Genomic DNA, 24639 nt, shown 5'->3' on the forward strand with positions numbered 1-24639 from the left:
TTTAATAGAGCCTAATTGGTGTGTGGGAGACAGAAGAAGAGATGGTTTAGGCCAGATGGTTATGTGGGTCATATCTGATGTGTAGTTACCCACTTCTTTAGTAGAATATTCAGTGCAGAGAGTTTGTAGCTTAGGCGTCTCAAATCAATGTTATGTGGATTTTCAAGGTGCAGAAAATATTGCCTGCTGCCTTTAGTTGCTACTTGCATTCATTTCTGATGTAACTGAAGGCTGGTGGAAATTTTTATAAACTCATATTCTGATGTTTTCTGTCCACTTATTTTGTTTTATTTTTGTAGTTTAATTCCACTTACTTTGTTTTTCTTTTGTACTTTTATTGGTATGGAAAAATAATGCTACTTATTTCTACTTTTTTAAGGATTCTCAAATGATGTATCTAAAGAGGATGGTGACAGTTGCTGTCACAAAAAACGCAGTGTAAAGTTCAAAGTGAATGCAGAGACTGAAAAGAAAAGCAAAAGTAATACTGGCACAGCTCCTGAAGTAGAAGAAACCACTTTATCATATGCTGATGCAGACATTTGTTTACAAGGTAATTAACAAACAGTTTTATCTAGTGTGATTGCATTCATATAGGAATGAGAAAGTTGGATTAAAGACTTGACCATGCATGCAACATGCAGTTTATTGTGATATCTGACCAATAATGGAAGCAGCAGGAAATAGCATTCCCTAAATTCATCATCTTCTAATATATTATTTATAGATACTATAGCCGCCTATGCTTTCTTAACAATGGCTTTGCAGTCCCCAGTGATGATTGCATTCCGGCCTCAAGTGATCACAGTATAACTTGCATCCTAGGAAAAATGTGCCTTCCAGGGTGCTATTAGTATTTTTATCTCATTCTTTTATATTAGCAGATATTTCACAAAGCAGCCACCAGTGAGTTTATAGTAGATGATTTTTAAGGTATAAAATTATAATAATACTACAGCACATAAAAGACAATGAGAGTATCAGGTAGAAAGAAACAAAATTCAGATAAAAACAATAACATTGTTTTAACAGAAAGGCAATGACATTTCTGATATCATTAAAAGCCGTTTAAAGAATAAGAAAGTGGGATAGTTTTGCTGCTTGAAGAACAATAAAGAAGGCAGTAGGGGAACATGACTATGGAAGGTGTTCCATAAGTTGGGAACCAGTACAGGGGGAAAAAGTAGGGGGGGTTTTCAGTAGTAGTAATCTCCCTAACCTCAAATGTTGAGGCTATTCAGAGAAGGGACTCTGTAGATGTTCTCCATAGGTTGGAAGATCACTGAAGGAGGAGCAGCCCTTGCACAAATCTGAAGAAATGGGACTCTGTGGAGCAAGCAGTGGTAAAGAGTAGTAGATGCATGGTTGTACAGCTGTATGCCATTGCTTTCGTATATGTTATTTCACATTACTATATGATTAGAGCGGTTGACTGAATCTGAAACTTCTTACATTCTTGTGGGTATTCTTGTGGGAAAGCAGTGAATCAACTTTTAATTTTTTTTCAGATCAAGGGTTTAATATATAAAAACAAGGACAGATTGCAAAGAAATGTTGAGGGCATGTGCCATTCTTATTTGAAATGAAAATTAAAAATGCCCAAATTGTTCTCTATATTACAACTGAGCTGGAGGAGAAATTCTAGCTTCTCCCCCTATTGTACTTCTTCCCAACCCCACCTTCCCTGTCACAACCTTTCCCTCTGAATATTATTTAATTGGTCCACAGGAGCCATGCTGGCATGTGGGTAAAAGGAAAAGAAGTCTGCTCCAATCCAATTTATTTATTTATTACATTTATATCCTACCTCTTGCCTTTCAAGGAACTCAGTGCAGCTTACATAATTCTCCTCCTCCTCTCATTCTCATCCTCACACTTGTGAAGTAGATTGGGATGAATGTCTGTGACAGGCCCATCACCTGGTTACCTTCCAGGGTCTACCTTTTGCAGCACAGCAGGGGACCAGAAAGGAAATTGGAAGTTGTGCATCCTTGTTAACACAGACACATGACAATCATGTATACTTTTGTAATAACCATGGAACTTGGTTATTACAATAACCATGGAACTTGGTTATTACAATAACCAAGTCGGTTAATACTTCAATACTTAAATTGAAATATTAATGTAGCAGACTTCTGCACTATGCTAGTGTTAAATAGGGTGAGTGGTGAATGGCAAGGATGTTACTTTGAAGTATGACACTTGTGGGGCTTCAACGTTGTACGGAAAGGAGGGTGTTCCTTCGGATAAATTTTGACATCAGTTTGACTTGGGAAATAAGCTAAATTTTAAGTAGCTTAGTTTATTTTCATAACTTATTGTTTGTGAGCTGAGGAAGTATGGGATGAGACGGTCCTTTAGTTGTGCCATTTTTGTTCTAGATTTAAGGCTTTTGGGAGCACTATTATTAATTGGAAAAGCTGTAATGATGTTTTGTACAGCATGATCCTAAGTCAAGAAAAGCACTTGCAAAGGGAAAAAGAACAACACAGTTCCTTAAGCAAATGGTAGCTAGTGTGTTAAATATTAAGTATAATAGCTACATCCAGGCATTCTCTATATGTGATGGAATGCTCATCTGTTCACATATTTCCCTATGCCTTTCCACCTTAGGAGAGTTAGGAGAGCAAATGCAAGCTTCTCTTGCTTCCTGCCCTTGCTGTGTCCTTGGCTTGCCTGAAGAAGATTATTTCCCTTATTCCATCCTGAAAGTTCTCCTGCACTAATAAATTTGTGGGTGGTTTGTGCCCTGCAAACAGTCTAGTAAGGTTGGCAAACCATTTTCTAATCACTGTGAGATCACAAAGATTTAAAGGATCTATCCACAGATAAAGCTGTCATTGGACTAAAACCATAAGAATTTTCTTTCTTTCCAACATTATCATTTATGGGTATCATTTATGTAGGCAAACCAGAACTACCCACGTACAAGAAGGAACCCAAGTTTTATAAGATATAAAAATTGTGAAGGAAGGAATCTGAGTGAACCCCAGAAAACCACGATGAGGACTGAATATGCTTAGCAGCCATAGTAGGCTGACTGGCTTCTTCTTTGATGGTTAAGGTGCTATTCCCAAAAAGCCACATTCTCTGCAGTCTTCTCTGCTGATCTTCAGTTCATGAATAAGATAGCTCCCATTGAATTTGTTTGCTTGGGGACTGCAATTTTTGTGTCTTCTAGCAGGTAGATTTCAGTCAGTGATAATCTTTTCGTGTGGGCGTGCGTGCGCAACACAGGCAAAATCTGTTTGGTGCCCTGAGTAACTTGTACTTGGTGATGTTACTTATTATGAAGATACTGATTGTATTCCTTGCAGATGCTTTCTTTTGGGAAAAGGCCCTGGAGCTTGCCAAGCGTCATGCAAATGCTCTGTTTGACTATGCAATCACTGGAGATGTGAGGATGCTGCTGGCTGTACAACGCCATCTTACGATGACCCAAGATGAAAATGGTGACAAGTAAGTGTGATCCTAAATCTTTCTAACTTGAATGTTTGCAAGGTGATAGGCGGACCTTTTGTATCTGTTTGGAAGGCTCATTCCTTAAGTTCCTGAAAGAGTTCTTCCATTACAAACTGTTAACAGAAAAAATTCCTCTTTTTAAGCTGAAGTCCTATGCCAGTTTTTCTAAAAGCAAATTTCTTTGAATTGAGTTTTACTTCCAAATAAATATGCTTAGGTTTACAGTGTTAATGTAGTGGTATTATTAACCCCACTTTTCCCCCTGAGTTACATGTGTCATTTTCTACTCATGAGATGATGCAGGAAAGGAAATTGCAGTTCCAAAATGAAGTTACCTTTCAATGATTCATTGCAAGTGTTTCTCATGTAAAAAGAGAGGCAAAAATATTTGACTCATCTGTATGCATAACATTTAAAAAACAGAATGAATGTTTTTCACTTTCTTGGTCCATTTTCTTTTTAAAGATCAGATAAAATTTATTCTAGCCCTTTTCTAGCAAGCCTCAAGGCTTCAGACCCTTGTTCGTGCATCTTCAACAATTAATTCTAACCAGCTACTCTCACAGCTTTTATTTCATTGGCAAATTCCCATTAAAGGAGGGGAAAGAATAAATTTAATAGGAGCTAAACAACTTGTCAAAAGCGTGATGAGCTAGCACAAATCTAATACTTGGACATTGTCATCATTGAAAGATTAGGAAGAATCTCCTTGCCTGTCTCTTGTTCTGAAGAGCTCTATCATCCCAGTTCACGCTGTTCAAGTCATGGCAGGATATGACCTCAGAGAAAGGCTCACTGCCACAGGATTCCATGCTTGGACCACTAATTTTTCTCCTTCCTTGTACTGGCCCTCCACAATTAAGCTCATCAACATTTCTGATGAGCTTTCTTCCCATCTTTGAAGCCATAGAGATGGGCAGATGGATCTGAGCAATCCATGTTCCCTTCTCAGCTCCAGGTTTGGGAAGAAGGCTGCATGGGAATGGAGTTCAACAGGGCCATTCATAGCTGAACCAGCAAACCCACCCCCAATTTCCTGCTGCAGCAGCAAAGAAAGGGTAATGAAGTCTTGACTGCTGCTCAGGGAGGTGCTCTGAAAGTATTGACCAAATCCTGCATGGTCACGCAGGAGAGGGGGGCAGAAGGGATGCTTCTTTCCTAGCCTAGTATCCCACCACGAAGCATGGAAAGAACAGCAGGAATCCGTGGTTGTTGGAGAACTGCTGGAGTCTCTTTGCCCAGCATTGGCTGAATCTAGAATTCTCCCCACCTGCCTTCACAGGGGTGCCCTTTGCAGTTGCAGGGACACCAACAGCAGGGAGGAACCCTGCTGCAGCAGAGTAATTGCAGTGGTTTTCAAACTTTCCATTTCCAAGAAGCGCTTTCTACGATGACTCTTCTGCTGAGAGACCAATGCATGTTGCAGAGCAGGCGGGGGCATGTGAGTGTTGTGCACAGAGTTCATATGGATTGCTGGCAAGCTTATTGGTCTTCTCCATGTTACTCCATGTGAACTAGAGTGTGTGCAAGAATATACCTATCATTCCCTTTTGGCTAGGAGATTGGTAATGGCCAATGGGCTGTCTCCCATCACCGCTTGTCTGCTACTACTATGTTTGCACTGAGAAATCCTCAAATGTATTTTCCTTCTAGGAAAGTACACTGATGGGAAATTCCCATCTTTGAGAAAAGACTGTCTTTAGTATTAATCTGCAGATCACTCCTTGGAACCATCGATTGCAGCAAGGCAAGCCATGACTGATAGCTAGCCTACCCATGTCATTAATTATATAGACTGGCCCAACTGCAGTATCTTTCCTTCACAAATAGCCATGGCAGGCCCCCTAACTCTGGCATAGGGGACGGGGGGCTTCAGGCCTTTTTGCCTTGCCATGATCCAGATCCACATCAGTCCTGCTTATCTGCACAGAGGGGAAGCTCTCCCATTGATGCTAATGTGAGATGCCTATTGCAAATCAGGGCTTCAACATGGGACAAAGGACAAAAGCCTCCCTCCACACCAAGGTACTCATTCTTAAAAGACAAATATTTGGAGATGGAAGGTGGCAGTGGATGTGCATGTGCACGCATGTAAGCTTCAGGTGGGTTCGCCTCACCTTTGCTTCCATGTTGAAATAATAAATGGAAACTGAGAAATTGGGGTATTAATACAGTCAGCCAGAGAGGCTGGATTTGATAGTATTTTCATTTACATTTGAAGAATGGGTTTTTTCCCCTGTTTACATACTACTTTTTCCAGCTACTTCTCTGATTCCTGTGATCCTGAGTCATTTTTATTACAATGACAAATACTAATGACTAGTCCAACATTAGAGAAACCCCAGGAAAAAAATGAATTCCTCTAGCAGTTTTTAGGACAATTGTTGGACTTAAGAAATTATGCATTATATCAAAATTTAAGAGGCTTACAGTACTTTCGTACACTGTGACATACAGTTTGTGGACTAGAGTGCATCTGATAAATAAGACTCAAGTTCACTAAAGCTTTTACTACACTCAGCATGTTAAAGTGCCACAGGACTCTGTTGCTTTTTGTTGCTCTAGACTACTCCTCTGAAAATTGTCATATTTTACTCTAAAAAATTGTGGAGCAAATACTTTGAAAACCCAAAAGTTTGTCATTAAAACTGTTTTAGAAAAAGGACTGTGACAGTTATATTGATTGCTTTTTAGACCACCCAATACTGGAGTTCTCTAATGTATATTGGAAAATGTAATTAACACACAACCTAGAATTTACTTGTCTTCCTTTTGTTCAATGCCAGTGTTCTTCACTTAGCAATTATTCATCTTCACATGGAACTTGTGAGGAACCTCTTAGAAGTGATAGCAGATCTGAATGCTGCTGATGTTCTAAATGTGAGGAATGACCTTTACCAGGTATGGAAGTATGAAGGAGAGGGTGACCCTTCAGTTTTCATCTTTTGCTCTTATGGATGATTAACCAAAAACTGTGCAACATTTCTTTTTAACTTATTGATGTTAAAATTCAGTCACTTTATTGGTGGATAATATTGAATAGTGATTGATCATATTGAATTAAAGAATATGGATCTGCATTGTAGGACACTGGAAATTAGAAGTCACCAGCATGAGCACAAATATTCATGTGCATGATTTGGGCATTACCCTCTCTCTCACCTCTAATGGATGGGGATTAGAATCTTGGTCCATGAAAACACCCTTATTAGTTTTGAGTTGATTTTAGCTATGCAGGAAACTGTGTTTCTCAGTGTTTGCTATGGGAAGCTTACATGAGCACTGCAAGGTTTGGTTCTTGGAGGGGATGAATCAAGCAGAGTGATGTCAAAGATCAGCATGAACAGGCACATACTTCTAATAAGAGTCCCCTGGAGTTCCTTCTCCTCTTTACCATTGCAGGTCAATTGTTCACCTGTTTCTCTCTTTGGGTCCAGACATGGTGATGTTAAGGATGGAGCAGATGCCCCTGGCTACTTGCTCACTAGCTGTTTTAATTGCAGGTGCCTGGTCTAAGCAAAACAGCTCACTTCAGATTTGAGGCTATGCAGGAAGAAACAAAGCTATCTGTATTAAAGATGATATGCAGTTTATTGAATAAAATGACAAAACATGGATGCAAAATATAAACAAGCAAAAGAAGAGGCTCACTCTCCCTTCTCTGTGGCCATCTAGTCCCTTGAATAGGCAGGGGATGCTCTGTGAACCTCCAAAGGTGCCTGAGTGAGATATCAATTCCTTTCCCCACGTCCAGAATAAAAGACACCTTTGCCATGGCTTCTATGACATTCCTCTCTGCTGCTATTGTAGAGTCTGTTGGTATGCGCACAGGCTTAGGCATCCCGCCCTCACTTCTTGGGAGCAAAGCTGCCTTAGTAAGGCCAACCGTTTCTCATACAAAGGCGGCCCTTCTCTACAGAAAGACTGGGGAAGGTGCTCTTCCTAACAAACTGGAGGATATGAGGTCTTGGCATGCCTTCAAGAAACTATGCTGGCTTTTGGACACTGGGAAAGCTCAGTGGCTTTTGGACACCACACTACTTGTTGAACCTCAATAACCTCATCATTCTTCCAGTACAATGCGCTGACTCTACCTGTCAAACAAGCAAGATGAGGAAAAGGATGGGGATCAATAGCAAATGGTTGTAAGACAGTTGGTTGTAAGAATGTAGACAATTCTAGGGTGGGGGCCCATTGAGGGTATCTTGCCCAAAGACCTTCATAAACCTGGAGTGAAATGATAATGGGGCCTGCCAGACTAATGAAAGAGATCTTAACTGTCTCAGCTTTTCCACTGCTAAAGTTCATGTGACCAGGTCCATATCACCTTTGTATTCCTTTTACATAAACATCTCTCATATAAATAAGCTGAATGCCTTTCTTTCTCATGTGTACATTAGATCAGTATATTGGTCAATAGTTTCTTTTAACAGGTACATTTGAATGAAAAATGTTCCCAATTATTACTGCTGTTTTGTTATTTACTCTTCCCCACCTTTTTTCAAACAGACTCCTTTACACTTGGCTGTAATCACAAAGCAGGCAAGAGTGGTAAAGGACTTGCTCAGAGCAGGGGCAGATGTGACTCTCTTGGATCGCTGTGGCAATTCAGTCTTACATTTGGCAGCTAAACAAGGGGATGAGAAGGTACTGAATGTACTGCTTAACCACAAAGAAGCATCTCGTATGAAAGACCTTCCTAATGGAGAAGGTAAGCAAGTATAAAAAGGAATTCTACAGAACATCACTCAAATTCCATGTAATTTTGTAGCTTATGCACAACATTCAAAGCTATGACATTGTTCTGATTAATTTCTTTTCCAGATATGGCCTTGAGAGTTTGACCCAATATTGTTAATAAAATACTAGACATGTAGCCATTTTTCTAGATTAAGTATCATAATCATAACAAACATTGCTGTCAGTGTGCATAACTTTAGTGTTTTTGTACAGGGAGCTTACTAATAAATGTTGATGTTGAGAGAAGAAGGAGGGGAAAAATCAGAATGCCATTCCACTGCATGTGTTTCCAGGTGGGAGCTGCAGAAGCTCAAAAAGCTTCTTATCTTTTCTCCTCCCTGCTACAGCTTGGCATATTGTTGACAGAAGTATATAGCATACTCTAAAAAGATATGTCTCCCTGTCCACTTCACAGGTGGCAACATTTTTGGAGTATCGTAGTTTTTTAGGGTTGAAACATGGCCAATTGCATTCAGTGTTAGAGCAGGAGTTAGTTGGGGTCATGGTGGCTGCCAGAGCCTTGGTTCTGTTTAAACTTGTATAAAAGGTTGCTGTTGCAACAAATTACATTTAAAAACTGTTTTTAAAAAGGAAGAGAAAAGAAAGGAAGCCAACTATTATCAGATTTGCCATTGTTCTTCCCCCACTTCAAGCATTTGTCCTACCCTTTTAGAGGCTGAAATGATTGCTCTTAATTCAGAAAAAGCCTCAAATTGGATGAATCCAACCCAGCTATATTGCCCACACTTTAAAAAATCTTTCAAGTGCTACTCTTCTTGGCCCAAGTGCAGGACTGTGATTCTTGTTTTGCAGGCCTGGCTGTCATTCACCTAGCTGTGATGGCAAACAGCGTGTCTTGTCTCAGACAGCTCATTGCTGCTGGTGCTGATGTCAATGCCCAGGAACAGAAATCTGGGAGGACTGCCTTGCACCTGGCTGTGGAACATGGAAATGTCTCCCTAGCAGGTTGCCTTCTGCTTGAGGTAAGTTACATATGGGCAAATCCTTTCTTCACACACACACACACACACACACACACACACACACAGAGAGAGAGAGAGAGAGAGAGAGAGAGAGAGAGAGAGAGAGAGAGAGAGGGAGGGAGGGGGATTGATTTTAGCCGCACAGCAACAACCCTGTGAGGTAAGTTAGGTTGAGAATGAGTGATTGGCCCAGAGTCACCCAGTGAGATTAATGGCCAAATGGGAACTTGAACCTGGATTTCCCAGGGTCCCAGTTCAGCACTATAACCACTGTACCACACTAGCTCTCTATTTGACTTTTGCAGTAACTGTGATAACCCATTATTTAATTAGCTGAGTTCATTAATGGTCATTTGTATACTTACAGTCCACATCCAGACTTGAAAGTACTAATGGGAGCATTTTGAAATAGGCCTCTTTTTTTCTGTAGGGTCTCTTTGGTTTCAAGCTGGCCAAACATCTGCAGAGGCAAAATAGGGATGCCATTTTGCATGTTTATAGCTAAACCAGCATTTCTTCTTTTTCAAATATAGGGGGATGCACTTGTTGACAGTACTACATATGATGGAACCACTCCACTTCATATAGCAGCTGGAAGGGGTTCTACAAAGTTGACAGCTCTTCTGAAAGCAGCAGGTAATTGTGCAGCATATGACTATTATTCATTACAAATATTTTTAACATTTACCACAAATAAATGCAATTCCATGCTCTTGGAAGAGCAAAAAGCAAATGGGTATGAATTACTCCCAGAGCCCTAGCTGATAACATTCTGATGCACTACAAATACTTCTAGAAATTTGAAAATAAAACAAAAACCAACTGTCTAGTACAAAAAGCATATAAAATTAAGCCCAGTATCACACCATAATGAGGGTAAGGATAAGGTAATCCTTGCCCCCTTTTAAATAGTCCATTGCGATCTCTACTCAGCTTAGCAACTCTGCATACCCTTGGTTCCCTCACTTACCTGTCTACTGAATACTGTACATCCCCATCCTGTCCCCATTCCCCTTTTCCCTCTGACCCAGTATTTCTTTGTCCTTTTCGTTACCTTCATGTCTCTGCCTACCCTTGTTTCATTAGATTTCTGCTGCTTATTTTTCCCACATCCTTTAGCTACTTGTGCAGCCTTCCCAGTGTTTCACTCACCTTCCCTTATCCCATAGTATTACATTCTTACTGATTTTTTTGATTGTTTAGAAGTTTGTTTTTTCTTAACTGTCCCTTTTGTCTTGGTTCACTGTCTCTTCCCCAATTTCCCCAAGGTTCATTATCCAGCTTTTTCTCAGTACACTACCTGCTACACATCCTAGCCTTCCCCTTTGTTCTCTCTGCTGTTTCCCTATCTTCAGTCATTCCCTCCTAGAGGTGTTACCCCAGAGACAGTCCAGCCATTAGGCAGAGTGAGCTGACTGTCCTTAAGCTAGCCAGCTTTCAGGTGCAGGAAAGGAGTCTGTCTTGTTGCCACTACTGAAGGAAGAGTCAGCTGGCGGTTTGTTAATGTGGTGGAAGAGCAGCTATCTTGTCCTTTGCTTCAAGCAAAAACCCTTTAGGTTTCTTCTGATCCCAGTCAATTCATTCAGATTCCTTTCCATCCCAGAAGCTGGACTGCAAAATGCTTAGTACTTTGACTGACTATCTCAGCCAATCGGTGCCTGAGGCCTCAGCACCACAAACATAAATTAGTATAAATTAATTGTACATTATAGTGGATTTGACCACTGTGTAACATTTGAGCACCCCCTACTGGCCAAACACTGGTGAAAGAGCAACATTCATGGAGTCTATTTAAACAAACATAAGTGAGCATTAAGTTCTTAAAGACAGGCATGTGCTCATATAGGAGATAAAATTGGAAAGTTGTAAAGATTAATATAGAAACAGAAAAAAGCCTAAAGAAAAGGGAGCCTTTTCTCCAGAACAAATACTCTTTCTAATGGTGATGAACTATGCAGTATAATATTATATGCATCCCCTTCTGAGGAAAGATAGGGTCTTTTTAGACTCAATGTCACTATTCTAGTGAGTTCCATATATGACTATCTTTTATGAACAAAAGCTTGGAGTGTTTTTAACATGATGGGCATATGTCACATGATTTCATACAGATTATCCAGTGGAGAATTCATTTTTCTTCAGGTAATAATTCAGTGTACATGCCCTAAGGCACTTGGAGACTAATATTTAAAATATTACCTGTAGCATACCTAAAAATACAAATTCTAAAGGGAAAGCATACTCTATCAATCTATACTGGCCAGAGCTTGGATATCAAGATCATACTAGTCTACATGCCTTGTAGAACTCTTGTTGGTTTAAATACATACCAGATATTGCTTTTTAGACTTTGCCAAAGGAGCACATAATGCCCTGTCTCTATCAGTGTGCTGGTTAGGTTAAAAGTGAGGAGAGATCAAAGGAAAAAGAAGCCACTCCAATGACCTGGATTTATTTAGGGTTTTCATTCTCTGAGTAATAGATTAGAAAGGTCTACTGTGATGAAGATGTTCAAAGATGTTACGTTCTTTCTTCATTGTGCTTCACGTAACTGCACAGGTGCAGATCCCCACATTGAGAACTTTGAACCATTGTTTGAGCAAGAAGAAATGGCAGACAAAGATGGCGAAGATGAAGGCATTGTACCTGGAACAACACCTTTGGACATGGCAACCAGCTGGGAGGCAAGTGATCCTGAACACTGCATTTGAAAGTTTAAGCATATAGATTGGACTCTTTAGGATTTTTTTCTTTTTCAGATACAGTTCAAACTACATTAGCCTCTACAGGAAGCCCATGCACCTGGCACTTGTCTGTCCAGATGTCCCTCTCTTCCACATGGACTCAACTTCCAAGTTACTCCTGCCCACAATCCATTTTGATTCTAGTTTGTGTGTGAGAGAGGGATATGTAGATGTGTATCATGAAAATATGTACTACGTACTAACTCCTTCTCATTAGTAATGGCTGGAGCACTGTGATTTATACCTTAAGAGAAAGCCAGGGAAGAAACAGGGCTACATTGGTCCCTTATGCTGAGATTTTCTAGCCGACATGTACATGTGTGTGTGGAACTGTGGGCATGTTCACATAAAAACATGGCAGCACATATCCAGTCCTGACTATGTGTTCCCAGCCTCATACCTCTTTCTCTTTTGCCACTGTACTCCCTGTCCTTTCTAAAATCCCCCAAATTCTGCAGAAATCCAAATTGAGCAATTACAGTATGTTAAATAAAGTAACTGAACAGCGCATGAAATGTCAAGCTCACAATTCAAGCTATCATAAGGCAATGCTTCTCTTTTTGATTAACCAGATTGGCTCACTCTGTGACCACAGCCTTTTCAGACCACTGAGGACAAATACAAATAGGGCCAAAATACAAACTGTTATATTTTTGTTTGTTTGTATCTGCCACAAAAGGCTCATGAAGGATTTTTAGAGTTCTTCATTTTAAAATTTGTTTCAAAAAAATAGCTGTGGTTTGTTAGGTCCCACAAAGGCTGGCTGTAGTTAAACTATGGTTAATAAACAATCCATGATCAGAAACTACAGCTTGATCCTGCTGTTTCCACAAACTACAGTTAGCTTTAAAAGAGTTTATCCTTGTTTGTTCTTATATAAAAATGATTAGGGTGCCATTAAGACTAGATCTCTTAATGTTAACAGCAGTCTGTGGGTACATGACAGGAGATGCTTATACATTAGTGGTGAATCATCGAGATGGCAGCCAGTGACAAGCGGGGTCCCCCAGGGCTCAGTCCTGGGACTGATCTTGTTTAATCTTTTCATAAATGACATGGAAGAAGGGGTGAACAGTCTGCTGATCAAATCCGCAGACAATACTAAAACTAGGGCAGTGGTCACAACTGAGGAGCAGGTATGCAAAAGGATCTGGACAGACTATGGAAGTGGGCAGAAGACAACAGGATGGTGTTCAATGTGGATAAGTGCAAGGTCTTGCACTTGGGACATAGGAATAGGTGTCATAAGTACTGGTTAGGGGACAAGTGGCTGGAGAGCAGCACTTGTGAAAGGGACCTCGGGGTACTGGTTGACTGCAGGCTAAACATGAGTCAGCAGTGTGATGCGGTGGTCAAGAGGGCGAACGCCATCCTTGGTTGCATAGATCGAGAGAGGTATTAGTACCACTCTCTATGACTCTGGAGCGCCTGCAACTGGAGTATTGTGCTCAGTTTTGAGCCCCTCATTACAGAAAGGATATAGCAAGGTTGGAGTCAGTGCAGCATAGGGCCACAAGGCTGGTGGCCGGTTTGCAGTGGATGCCGTATGAGACGAGACAGGAAACTGGGTCTCCAGCCTGGAGAAGAGGAGACTCAGAGGGGATATGTTGGTGATATACAGGTATGTGAGGGGATGTCACACAGAGATGGGTAGAGGCCTGTTCTCCCCTGCAGGACGCATTCCAATGGAGCAAAGTTCAGGGAACCAAGGTTCCATTTAGATGCCAGGAACCACTTGCTGAGAGTTAGGACCCTGAAGGTGTGGAATGGGCTTCCACAAGAGGTCATTGAGGCCCCATCAGTGAGGGTGTTCAAAGATAGGCTGGACATGCACATGGTGGGCATGTCGTGAGCGGAGCCGGCTGGAGCCAGGGGTCAGACTAGATGGCCCGGGAGGCCCCTTCTGACTCACTCAATAAAAAACAAATGCAAATCTTTATACAAATCCTTGGTATGACCACCCTTTGAATATGTGTTCAGTTCCAGTCACCATACCAGAGGACATTGTTGAGTTGGAAAAGGTGCAAAGCAGGGCAACAAAGATGATTGAGGGGCTTGGGCAGCTCCCCTATGAGAAGCAGCTACAACAATTGGGACTGTTCAGCTTAGAACAACAGAGACATGATAGAGGTGTTTAAAATAATACATGGTGTGGAGAAGGTAGAGAGAGAGAGAGAGAGAGAGAGAGAGAGAGAGAGAGAGAGAGAGAGGGGGGAGAGAGAGAGGGAGAGAGAGAGAGAGGGAGAGAGAGAGAGAGAGAGAGAGAGAGAGAGAGAGAGAGAGAGAGAGAGAGAGAGAGAGAGAGAGACTTTTTTCCTGGGGTCATCCCATGAAGCTGATGGGTGGGAGGTTTAGTACTGATAAAAGGAAGCATTTCTTCAGCATACAGTTAAACTATGGAATTTGCTGCCAAGAAATTGGTGATGGCCACCAATCTGGATAGCTTTAAAAGGGGATTGGACAGATTCATGAGGGAGGAGGCGGTCAGTGGCTACTATCCTTACTGATAATGTGCAAATGATTGCTGAAAAGCTTAGGTAGGAGGAGGTCTTGCACCCATCCTGCTAGAGCGATCCTGGGCAGCTGGTTTGCCACCATGTGTATGGAGTCCTAGACTAGTTGGACCTTTGGTTTGATCTGCCATGGCTTTTCTTACACTCTTTATGTTCTCATGCTTACAGTTTTTCTTTTCAGTTGCACTGGAAGAGGACAGTTGGGGGCGGGGCGGGGAGAGTGAGATCCTGAGGCTGTCCAAAGATCACACCTGTAGTACCAAATTATGGTTTAGCATTACATCTGAAGCAGGGAATTGTGCTATATAAATAGCAAGTTTGAAATCTAAAAGCACAGGATGAAAGTGATTTTTTTCTCTAGAAGCAAGAATTTTTCTTAGCTAATTCTTCTTCTCAACAGGTGTATGACATCTTGAATGGCAAACCCTCCAAGTCAAAGGTGGCATCCAGTGACTTACTGGCTCAAGGTAAGAATGTATTAAAAAATAAAACCACCATGGTGCTGATCTTGCTTTCTCCTCCAGCATGCATGTTGGCCAGTTTGCTTGGTATTACTGTGCAGCTAGTTTACGGTAGGGCATTCATTATCTGCCCAAAGGAACAGAGGTTTGGATTGCAGGTTGCTTTGTCAGGAGTATTTTGAATAATTGAGGTGCAAGTTTTCATGCAGTCCAACTTATTACAGGTACATGCTTCCGCTTGAGTGAAAGTTTGAAAATATAATGAATGTTGAGTAAATTCACAGAAGAGTAATATCTATAACTACAACTGTAAAGAGGTTTATTTCTCACCATTTTCCAGGAAATATAAAAGAGTTGAACGAGGATGTTAAACTACAACTTTACAAGTTACTTGAGGTGCCTGATCTGAACAAAAATTGGTCCATGTTGGCACAAAAGCTGGGCCTTGGGATACTAAACAATGCCTTCCGGTTGAGTCCTTCTCCACCCAAAACTCTACTGGATAATTATGAGGTAACTCTATTAACAACCTTGCTAGGGTGTGCTAATCTGGTACCTTGCTTTACTCTACATCTGTGGTATCTAATATAGATACCACTCTTGGCTGCAGGCTCTCTGCTTCTCCTGATTAATTTCTAAAGATTTTAAAAATTGAAATGTTAAAAACTGAGAGGCTGGTTTGCTATTAGGAGAAGCAAGTGCTGCCATCCAACACCATACATATTTAGGTTCAAAAAAGTGGTTTTGTATCTGGGAGCTCAGATCCCACCTCTCTCTTCCACTTAAGTTCTTGGGCAAGTTATTCTTCTAGTCTCACCAGATTAACTTCTGCGACATGAGTATTGTTTGTCACTATGACAACCATTTTGTGAATGAGCAGAGCAGCCATTTGATGAGCGTGCCCACAACACTATCAAACTCTAGACACGCCCACTGACCCTAGAAGGTTGGAGACCCTGCTCTACCACCACCTAAATCTGCTGGACTATAACTCATATTATCCCCCACCAGCATTTGTCATTAACCATGGGTTATTATAACAAGGTACCGGAGTTCTAGTCCAGTATATTTGAGGACATCACACTAATGAAGGTCCTCTGATTAATGAGATCTCAAGGGACATTGACAGATGAGCATCTATAAAGTTAAGCCTATGGGGCAGGGTCAATAGGCTTAAACTGATTGCAATTTATGTAAAATGTAAATGTAAAATGTTTATATTTTTCGTGGTATTCCTTTTTTATATCTGGCAAGTATTTCCAGAAGCTTATTATTTTGTTTTGTAAATTTTTATGGGGTTCTGTTCCATTACAAATACCCATGAAAAGGATGCAGAGGGAGCAGATTTCAGAGGGAGCAGTTTTGGATTGCCCAGCCTTTCCTTACACCATCAAGCCTATTTGCTGACATGCAGTAGACTTTAGTCTTTCCACTTAGATTCCTCTCCCTGGTCAGTTCTGGATTATTCTTTTCTCAATATTTTTCCCAAGAGGATTGCATTGGGTTCTCATTGCACCAAAATAGATAATGCAACACCTCTAGTTGTAGCAGTTGGAAAGCTGTGTTATATTTTTTCATGTCAGTTCAGTTTGACATATTTTTACACAAAATTATGGGAAAAACATATTTTAAAATTGGCAAGACAATATTTGGTTGGCAGACTTGGGCGGACAGCTAATTTTTTCTTTGAATCAGCTTGTCGGTGCTGACAATAATTTTCTGCCCATTTCTGCTTTGTGATGCCAGTGACAGCAGTGTAGCAATATATGCAGTTTAAGCTTTGTTAAAATACAGGTTTGGTCTGCCTGCTTTAACAGTTTCAAAGCTGCCTGTGTTATTGGAAGTATTGATTTGAGCCGGAACAGTTACATCAGCCTACAATTCATGCCTATGAATATTTATTATCATTGAATAAATATGATACACAGGGTCTTAACCAAGAATGGAATAATAATTGGAGTACCCCATCTTGCCCAGTCAGTGGAGTACTTCATTATTATGCAGGGATTTGGGCTTAATTTAACAAAAATGGATATTTGAAGCATACTGGTTTTCACATCTTTTTGATAAGGGCTTAAATAAATCAGTCAATTGTTGGAGGTACAGTGCTGCTAAAGCTTCTCTTCTCCCTGTGCTTTGGCAATGCTCAACAGCTTCCTTTTAAGAGGAGGTAATAATGTGACTAAATCTAGTTCTTTAATATTCAAGAATATACCTGTTAATTCGAATTTCCTATCCACCTTTTGGAATTAATTACCAGATCAATGGAAATGGATTTTCCCATCCCTTTTGACAGCTAGAAGACTGGAAAAAAACAGCCACCTGTAATAATACTATAGGTGGAGGAATTTTTTAAAAAAACTTTCAGTTTTGCCCTCGAGATTTAATTTATAAATGAATAAATCTATAGAAATTTGGGGTTCTTTTATTGACATATAATAATTATATGGCATAATTGTACTGTGTTCTATTACATGCTAACACAATAGAGATATGTAATATACATACAGCACTGTGGAACTTTTTACATTTTGTTAAAAAAATGTTATGTACCTTTTTTAATGATGTGGTTTGGGTTTTAATTTCTGTTACGCAGTAAGAAAAAAATTATTTCAACAGAGGTGGATGGCTGCTTCAGATATTTTCAGACTACATTCAGTAAGATAATGCAAGCTCTTCCTTGTGTCAGAGGCTCTTAAGGGGGCTCTGCCTGCAAGAGCTTTCCTATTCACTTTAGTACAGAGGGAGACCGTATGTGCATTGTCTACGCATGCTGGAGTCTCTTCCCTGCTCTGAAACAAATGAGAGCCCTGCCTGTTCATACTGCTAACTGCATGGCCTTGGACTGGAGCAATCAAAACCTTTTGGTCCTTTCTGGCAGCATGATGTTAAGGACAAGCCCCAGCAAGAAGATGTATGAGTGATCCTACCAATGTTAAGATTATTGCTGTTAGTTGCGAAGTTGTGTCCAACCCATCGCGACCCCATGGACAACATTCCTCCAGGCCTTCCTGTCCTCCACCATCCTCCAGAGTCCACCCAGGCTCACGCCAACTGCTTCAGTGACTCCATCCAGCCACCTCATCCTCTGCCGTCCTTCTTCTTTTGCCATCTATTGTTCCCAGCATTAGGCTCTTCTCCAGGGAGTCCTTCCTTCTCATTAGGTGGCCAAAGTATTTGAGTTTCATCTTCAGGATCTGGCCTTCTAAAGAGCAGTCAGGGTTGATCTCCTCTAGGACTGACCGGTTTGATCACCTTGCGGTGCAAGGGACTCGCAGGAGTCTCCTCCAGCACCACAATTCAAAGGCCTCAGTTCTTCGGCGCTCAGCCTTCCTTACGGTCCAGCTTTCACAGCCATACATTGCAACTGGGAAAACCATAGCCTTGACTATATGTACTTTTGTTGGCAGGGTGATGTCTCTGCTTTTTAGTATGCTGTCTAGATTTGCCACAGCTTTCCTCCGCAGGAGCAAGCGTCTTTTAATTTTTTGGCTGAATAGGATTATTAGATTGTCATTTATTTTGAGAACTCATTTTTATGTGAGAAATCCCTCTATAACCTATAATCTATACATATGGTTAACAAGCTATAACAATAGATTTTGTACATTTCAACATTAAACAATGTCTTCCACATCCTCAAGGAGGCTGTATCTATGTGAAGGTATATTTGTAAGAAGAAATGTGGAACAATTATACAGTTTTCCCAAATTATAGTGAGACTTCGATAGTTTGGTTTGCTGTTAATTATACAAGCTTGGTATTAGTTCATACAAAATACATGGTTATTACAAAGAACAGTTGAGTTACTGCCATCATGTTGTGAAGCTCTTAATAACAAAGGAATTCTTTCTCAATGACTTCACCCTTGTTTTCACTTCTGTGTAGGTTTCTGGTGGTACAATAAGAGAGTTGGTTGATGCCTTGAGAGAAATGGATTACCCAGAGGCTGCTGAGATAATTCAGAAAGCGTTATCCATCTCATCAAGTCAGTCCAGTCAAGAGAAGACAAAAGATGCCAGTCAGCCTCTATGCAAATTGCCTTCTTCTCCCATAACAGCACAAACAGGTAAATTAGACTATGGCAAGACAGACATCTACAATAACGTTTGCAGACAGGTTCATTTCTTGTGGTAGACGTGGTTTTAGAGACAGAATGACAGGAATGGCTGAAGTGTTCAATGTGAATATGAAACATTCTGGTTAAAATTCTTTTACCTGTGCAAAGCCACCAGTGTGGCCTTAGAAAATCTTCTGAATAAGATGCTTAGGAGCACACTGCTAGTTAAATCTCATGATTTGGAACTATATCCTTTGTTTAGCCTGACATTACTGCATTTTAGGGAAAGCAACAAAAAGGTAATAAAAGGGTTGTTGCAAGGATAAAATGGAGATGAAAAGGACTACATAAGCCACGCTGGGTTCCTTGCAAGATGAAAAGATGGGATATAAGTGTCGTAATAAATAAGGGTTAGAGTACTGATATGAGACAGAGAGAAACAAAGAGACTCTATGAGCTACTTATTTTAATGGTTATACTGTATAGTATGGCAAATTACTGTATCATATAAATATTGTTTGAAGTCTCTGAATATTGTTTTTTATACCACAGGTTCCCTTTCTCCTCTCCCAGGTGAAATCTGTAATCTAAAATTCCAAGATACTGAAAGCATGTGTGACAGTGGTGTAGAGATATCCCTTCGTAAACTTAGTTTTACATATTCTGAGTCTTTCACCAGCAAGTCACCAGGAACACTTAAGAAACTGGCCATGAGCTATGGACAGGACAACTCGCTACAAGGCAAAATTGAAGCCACTTAAGAGGTGTGGAATGATTATGTAAAGTTCTTTGCTGAGAAGGAAAGTGAATAATCCAAAATGCACTAGAAGAAACAGGGCTCTTTGAAATTTACATCTACAGCACCTTCCAACAAACGCTGATCAGTTCCCAGTAAAATGAAAAGCTCAGGAATGGACTGAATAAACTTTCTTTGATCCTAGAGGAAATTAACTAGACCTCTTGATATCTGGTGAAAGAAACATAGGAGACATTGACGGTGGTCCAAAGCTGTGAAGCTCAAAAACCAAGTAACAAAAGGTGATCAGAATACATACTTTTGGCAAAAAAAGAGATAATGTATATTTCAGTTTGTGTATTTAAAATTTCATTTGGTGTCTATAAAATCATTCAAGTTTCAAACTGTTTTTCCCAAACTGTTTTACTGGCATTCTATTGTAAATATTTCAGTTTGGGTGAATTACTGTTAAGAAAAAGTATGCTTTTTAAATGCCTGTTTTTTATTTTACTTTTACAATAAAAAGCAAAACAGATAATTTTTATGTTCTGAACTGCCAAGCCACCTGTCTTTAAAAAAAACAACAGTTTTGAAATATGAGAGAAATAGTACTGATACCTGTTCCTGCTTCTTACATAGGCACACTGTTTTAACTGGTAAGACATAGGTAGAAGTATAAAACCTTGGCAAGAGTTACAAAACATCTTAAGTTTACAAGATTTACACAACATATAAATTTAAAGTCAACTGATGGTTTTGACTACTAAGAGGGAAGGCCTTCTATAAATGACCACAGCCATTCTTAGGATCTCTTTCCTGCCCTCTTTAGCAGTATTGACACCAGGACCAATCTAGAAGGCACCAGGTGGAAGGTTATATGCTGATGGTCAACTTTCACTGTGCCATGGTGGGTTGGTGGCAGTGCTCTAATTGCAAAGGTTTGGGGAAATGTCCTTTAAGGGAAGCCCTGGTCCACTTTCCTGAGTTTTGGCAAAACTGTAACCCCATTGTTTTTTTAAAACAGTAATTAAGAGAGCTAGCCCAAAAATTAGATGGGCTGGGTATAGCACCAGCCACTGTCCAATTCCCTTATAAAGTGAAGATTATTAAGATGAATTCACAATCTGCTTCAGGAGCAGCTCAACCTTTTCTTGGAAATGTAAACTCTACTTCTGGAATATAGAGGGATGACACTGAAAGTTAACAAACACATACTGTACAAATGTCATTTCATTGATCTCATGAAGCACTCTTAGAACATGAAAATATGAATATGTTTATCTAACCTTTTAAAGTAGCCTCACTTTCAAAATGTGCAAATCAGCTCTTGGCCTCAGTCCACTGAAGAAAGGGGTTCCAAACAGACAAGAAGCTAGACAAGACTGCCATTTAATCGTCCCATTTTGTAAATCACTAGCTGCTGAGTTCCATGCCTGGAAAAGCTTCCTGTTTCCATTAGACTTCCCCTCTCTGTTTCTGCAGAGTTTTCCTCAGGAAATATCTGCCAGTGATGTTAAGCTGAGTGATTTCTCCAGCTCCTTGACACTAGTAGCCTCCCAGGGGTAAAACAATACTAGTTTTCGCTTCTCTGTGAGAAGAAAGCCATTGTTGTTGAACCTTCCTGGGATGTTCCCAACAGCCAACCAAACGAAGGGAGCAATGGCTCTTGTTTCCAGGACAAGCTGAAACTGTTCTCCTTCTTGGGAAATGGAAGCCTAAAAAGAGACAAAAGGTTACTAATAAAATAACAGCAGCAGTGGTGGCAGCAGCAGCTATGGAATTCCTAGGACCCAGTGTGCTTTGCAATATATATTTACCCTCACAGCAAGTTTGTATACAAAAAGGCAACTGTAATCCTAATGGCGTATAAAAGACATCTCACTACAATTGTATCTATTTTAAATCACTTTTTATTGCCATGACTTCCCCCTCTGAATAATTCAGAAAGGATAGCTTTGATGGAATGGCAAAAACTCAGGAATCCAGATATCTATATTTTCCCTCTCTCCCAGTGCAAAATGGCAATTGAAATGTTTTCCTGGGGAAAGAGTCAAATACATATGTAGTGCAGTTAAGTACTTAGTTTAACTCACCTATCCTTATACTGTCAGCATAGATATTTTCATTAATAATATTTAAAATGTTTTAAATAAAGTTTTAGATTATAAATGATATTAACAATCAAGTTTGAAATCTTTTGCCCTTTTTGGGCTTCTGTTTCCTAAGGAGATGAACCACTGTGGTGTAGTCATTTGAATGCTGGACTGGGACTCAGGAGATAGGGAATCTAGTGGCCATGAAGCTCACTGACTCTTAGCCTACCCCACCTCACAGAATTGTTGTGAGAATAAAATGGAAAGGAGCAGGATCAACTAAGCTGCCTTGGGTTCCTTGTAAGAGGATAACAGGCAGAAATGCATACATACACTGGTTTATCACTGGCCTTACATTTGGCCTCTGATGCATAACGTTATCAGCACTGAAGTTGCATTGTAGCCAGTGCATAGAAACTACAGAAATAATGGAGCTTGCAAAGCTGCCATAATTCACATGGAAGAAAGCTGTACAGACTGCAATCAAATTGGTATCTTTTAAACTAGTTTTCCCCTTATATTTGTAGCTTTGCATTTGAAAAGATAGAAAATGCCAAATTCAGCAAAAGAACAAATTGCTTAAAGAGGCTATAGCTTCCTTGAGAAGTTATCACATGAATGCTGAATAAATATTTTCAGGAACATACGTGTATTCTTGTTAGTTTGAAAAGCTTTTCCAAGAGAAAAGACAGCCCACTGCATTTACAATAAATTCTCTGTTTTGAAAAGGACCAACACATATGCCCACTTAAGCAGAGTGATTCTGTTGCCTACCTGAAGCTGTGGATTCTGTAATCCTACAGCATCCTTCAGTGAAGACAGGAAGTGGTAGTTCACTGGACTGGAGGGCTTGTTTTCACCATCAAGGCAAAAGGTGATCACACAGCTCTGCCTAGTGCAATTTCCACATCTTTTCAGAAGGTCACTGATCGGCTCCTTATAGATGGGCACAGCACTCCCTGCTTTAATGATCACACCCTCCTTAGCCAAGGTACACACTGGCTCCATCCAACGCCAATCGTACAGGACAACCTGTAGGACACAGTGAAAACAAAGCAGGAATGTTTGCCTTCTGCTAACAAATCCAAATACTCAACTCAGTTAAAGTCACATTTCTTCTGTTAAAATCAGTACAATTTAAAAGAGCTAAACTTTGACAGGATCATGCCAAGCTAATTAAGGGCACTATTACCATGCATGTTTAGCCAATATGTCTGCTACTTCCAGCATGGCTAGAGTATACTAGGAGTTGCAGGCCTGTCTTCCTGTCTAAATATGTATAGAGCTGTACCTTAATACAGTAAACCAATGCATTAGCTTGTCAAATTCAGTTTTACATTTTGCTTTTTAAAAAGTGTGGAACTTGCTATTAGCCATACTGGGTGTATTGTTTGTTTCCATTAGGGGTTGTCTCTTTTTGTCTGCAAAGAGGGATTTCAGTCTAAGCTGCCAACAAAATGGAAATAGCAGGGAGGTTCTTAGCATTTTTGCTTTTGAATCTTGAAATGTGACTCATGTTTTTGGTGCAGCATCAGCAGTATGGCTGGGTCCATTCTGCATTCTCATAATGCAGAAGAAGGAATAAGAGCAGTCAGAGCTCTGCTCCCAGAACACCGGGATTTTTTTAAAAAAAGAAATGTTTAAAGAGAAAGCAGTTGATGGGAAGTGGGGAGTAAGACACCCACTCTTGATCTTTCTCACACACAAACATGGATATACAAGTACAGGCTGCACGCTTATTTGGGCTGGGGGAGAAAGTAAGGCTGCTTACGTGTAACTGACTGTTCTTTGACTGCTCATCTGTGCATTCACAAATATAGGGGGCTCTGTGCCTGCGTGGCACCTGTTACCAGGAAGGGTTTCCTAGCTGCACGTTTTGGCAGGAGCCCTGTCCCTCCCTCCATGTTTTGGGATGCAGACTGTATGCTGCCTTGTTTGTTCAGGTCAAACACCACTGTAGTGTTGTCCAAGACAACCTGAACATGTTTGCCCCTGAGGAGGAGCTGAAAAGCAATCAGCACTTTCTGGACCATGAAGAGCTTGAGACAGGTGATATGTTCACTCAGGTCCCAATCAATCCACATTCCAAGTCATGTCTCTGGTACTGGGTGTCCCCCAATTGCAGATGCAATGTGTTCGTTGTCAGAGTCAGATCTGGCACCTTTGACGTGAAGGCAACCCCATCTGCCAAATTGTGTTGGTGGGTCCACCACAAGAGGCTCAACTGAGCAGAGCTGGCAGATGGGGCTGGACTAAATTGCACTGGGGCCAGTAGGTGCACATGGGCCAAAGCTGCAGTGTCTGCATCCAAAGCCTTGCAAATTTGACAACAACAAACATCCCTGCCATAAATCCCAGGAGTTGTTGCACCTGCTGCACCAGATGGGCTTGACCTGGAGCTGCGAGACTAAATCAGCCCACTGGAAGATACACTTGTGCGATCACAGAACCTTGCTTCAATATAGAGGATCCATTGGGAGGGGAAAAGCACAGATTTCTCAACGTTAATGCACAATCCCAGTCTCTCCAAGAGATTGCATGAGTCCTGGATGAAGCCCAAGAGATCTTTCTGGGATGGAGCAACCAGTAGCCAGTTGTCCAGGTAAGGAAAGACCTGGATAACCTGTCGCTGGAGGTGGGTGCACCACAGCCATGCATTTACTGAAACCCAGGGGGTTCTGGAGAGGCCAAATGGGAGTACCGAAAACTGAAAAGCGTCCAGCCCCATCTGCAACCAGAGAAGATGGGTGACTTATTTTATATTGTTAATTCATTTTATATTTTTAATGTATTCTATTTTTATTATTATTATTATTATTATTATTATTATTATTATTATTATTA

General features: G+C 40.5%; 2 protein-coding genes across 20 annotated transcripts in view; one reads left to right on the forward strand and one right to left on the reverse strand.

Moving 5' to 3' along the window:
- Positions 1-20106, forward strand: part of NFKB1 (nuclear factor kappa B subunit 1) — an 84198-nt gene extending 64092 nt beyond the window's left edge. For 12 of the 14 annotated variants that reach the window (XM_044428831.1, XM_044428839.1, XM_044428836.1 and 9 more), the window contains 11 exons: positions 380-553; positions 3321-3462; positions 6252-6366; positions 7975-8176; positions 9019-9188; positions 9722-9824; positions 11748-11872; positions 14846-14912; positions 15247-15419; positions 18795-18975; positions 19519-20106. In XM_044428831.1, coding sequence (XP_044284766.1) covers positions 380-553; positions 3321-3462; positions 6252-6366; positions 7975-8176; positions 9019-9188; positions 9722-9824; positions 11748-11872; positions 14846-14912; positions 15247-15419; positions 18795-18975; positions 19519-19727 — 1661 coding nt within the window. In that variant the 3' untranslated portion in view covers positions 19728-20106. The remainder of the gene's footprint in view (positions 1-379; positions 554-3320; positions 3463-6251; positions 6367-7974; positions 8177-9018; positions 9189-9721; positions 9825-11747; positions 11873-14845; positions 14913-15246; positions 15420-18794; positions 18976-19518) is intronic. The other 2 variants (XM_044428832.1, XM_044428833.1) reach the window with 1 other exon arrangement.
- MANBA (mannosidase beta) overlaps positions 7362-24639 on the reverse strand; it is a 74639-nt gene continuing 57361 nt past the window's right edge. For 3 of the 6 annotated variants that reach the window (XM_044428844.1, XM_044428845.1, XM_044428846.1), the window contains 2 exons: positions 22570-22827; positions 20392-21417 (listed from right to left, as the gene is read on the reverse strand). In XM_044428844.1, the coding sequence (XP_044284779.1) occupies positions 21193-21417; positions 22570-22827 (483 nt within the window). In that variant the 3' untranslated portion in view covers positions 20392-21192. Of the gene's footprint in view, positions 7560-9441; positions 9649-20391; positions 21418-22569; positions 22828-24639 lie in introns of those variants that run through there. The other 3 variants (XR_006414581.1, XR_006414580.1, XR_006414582.1) reach the window with 3 other exon arrangements.

This window comes from Varanus komodoensis, unplaced genomic scaffold, assembly GCF_004798865.1.
Source record: "Varanus komodoensis strain SLA01 unplaced genomic scaffold, ASM479886v1 scaffold2, whole genome shotgun sequence".
Taxonomy (NCBI): Eukaryota; Metazoa; Chordata; class Lepidosauria; order Squamata; family Varanidae; genus Varanus; species Varanus komodoensis.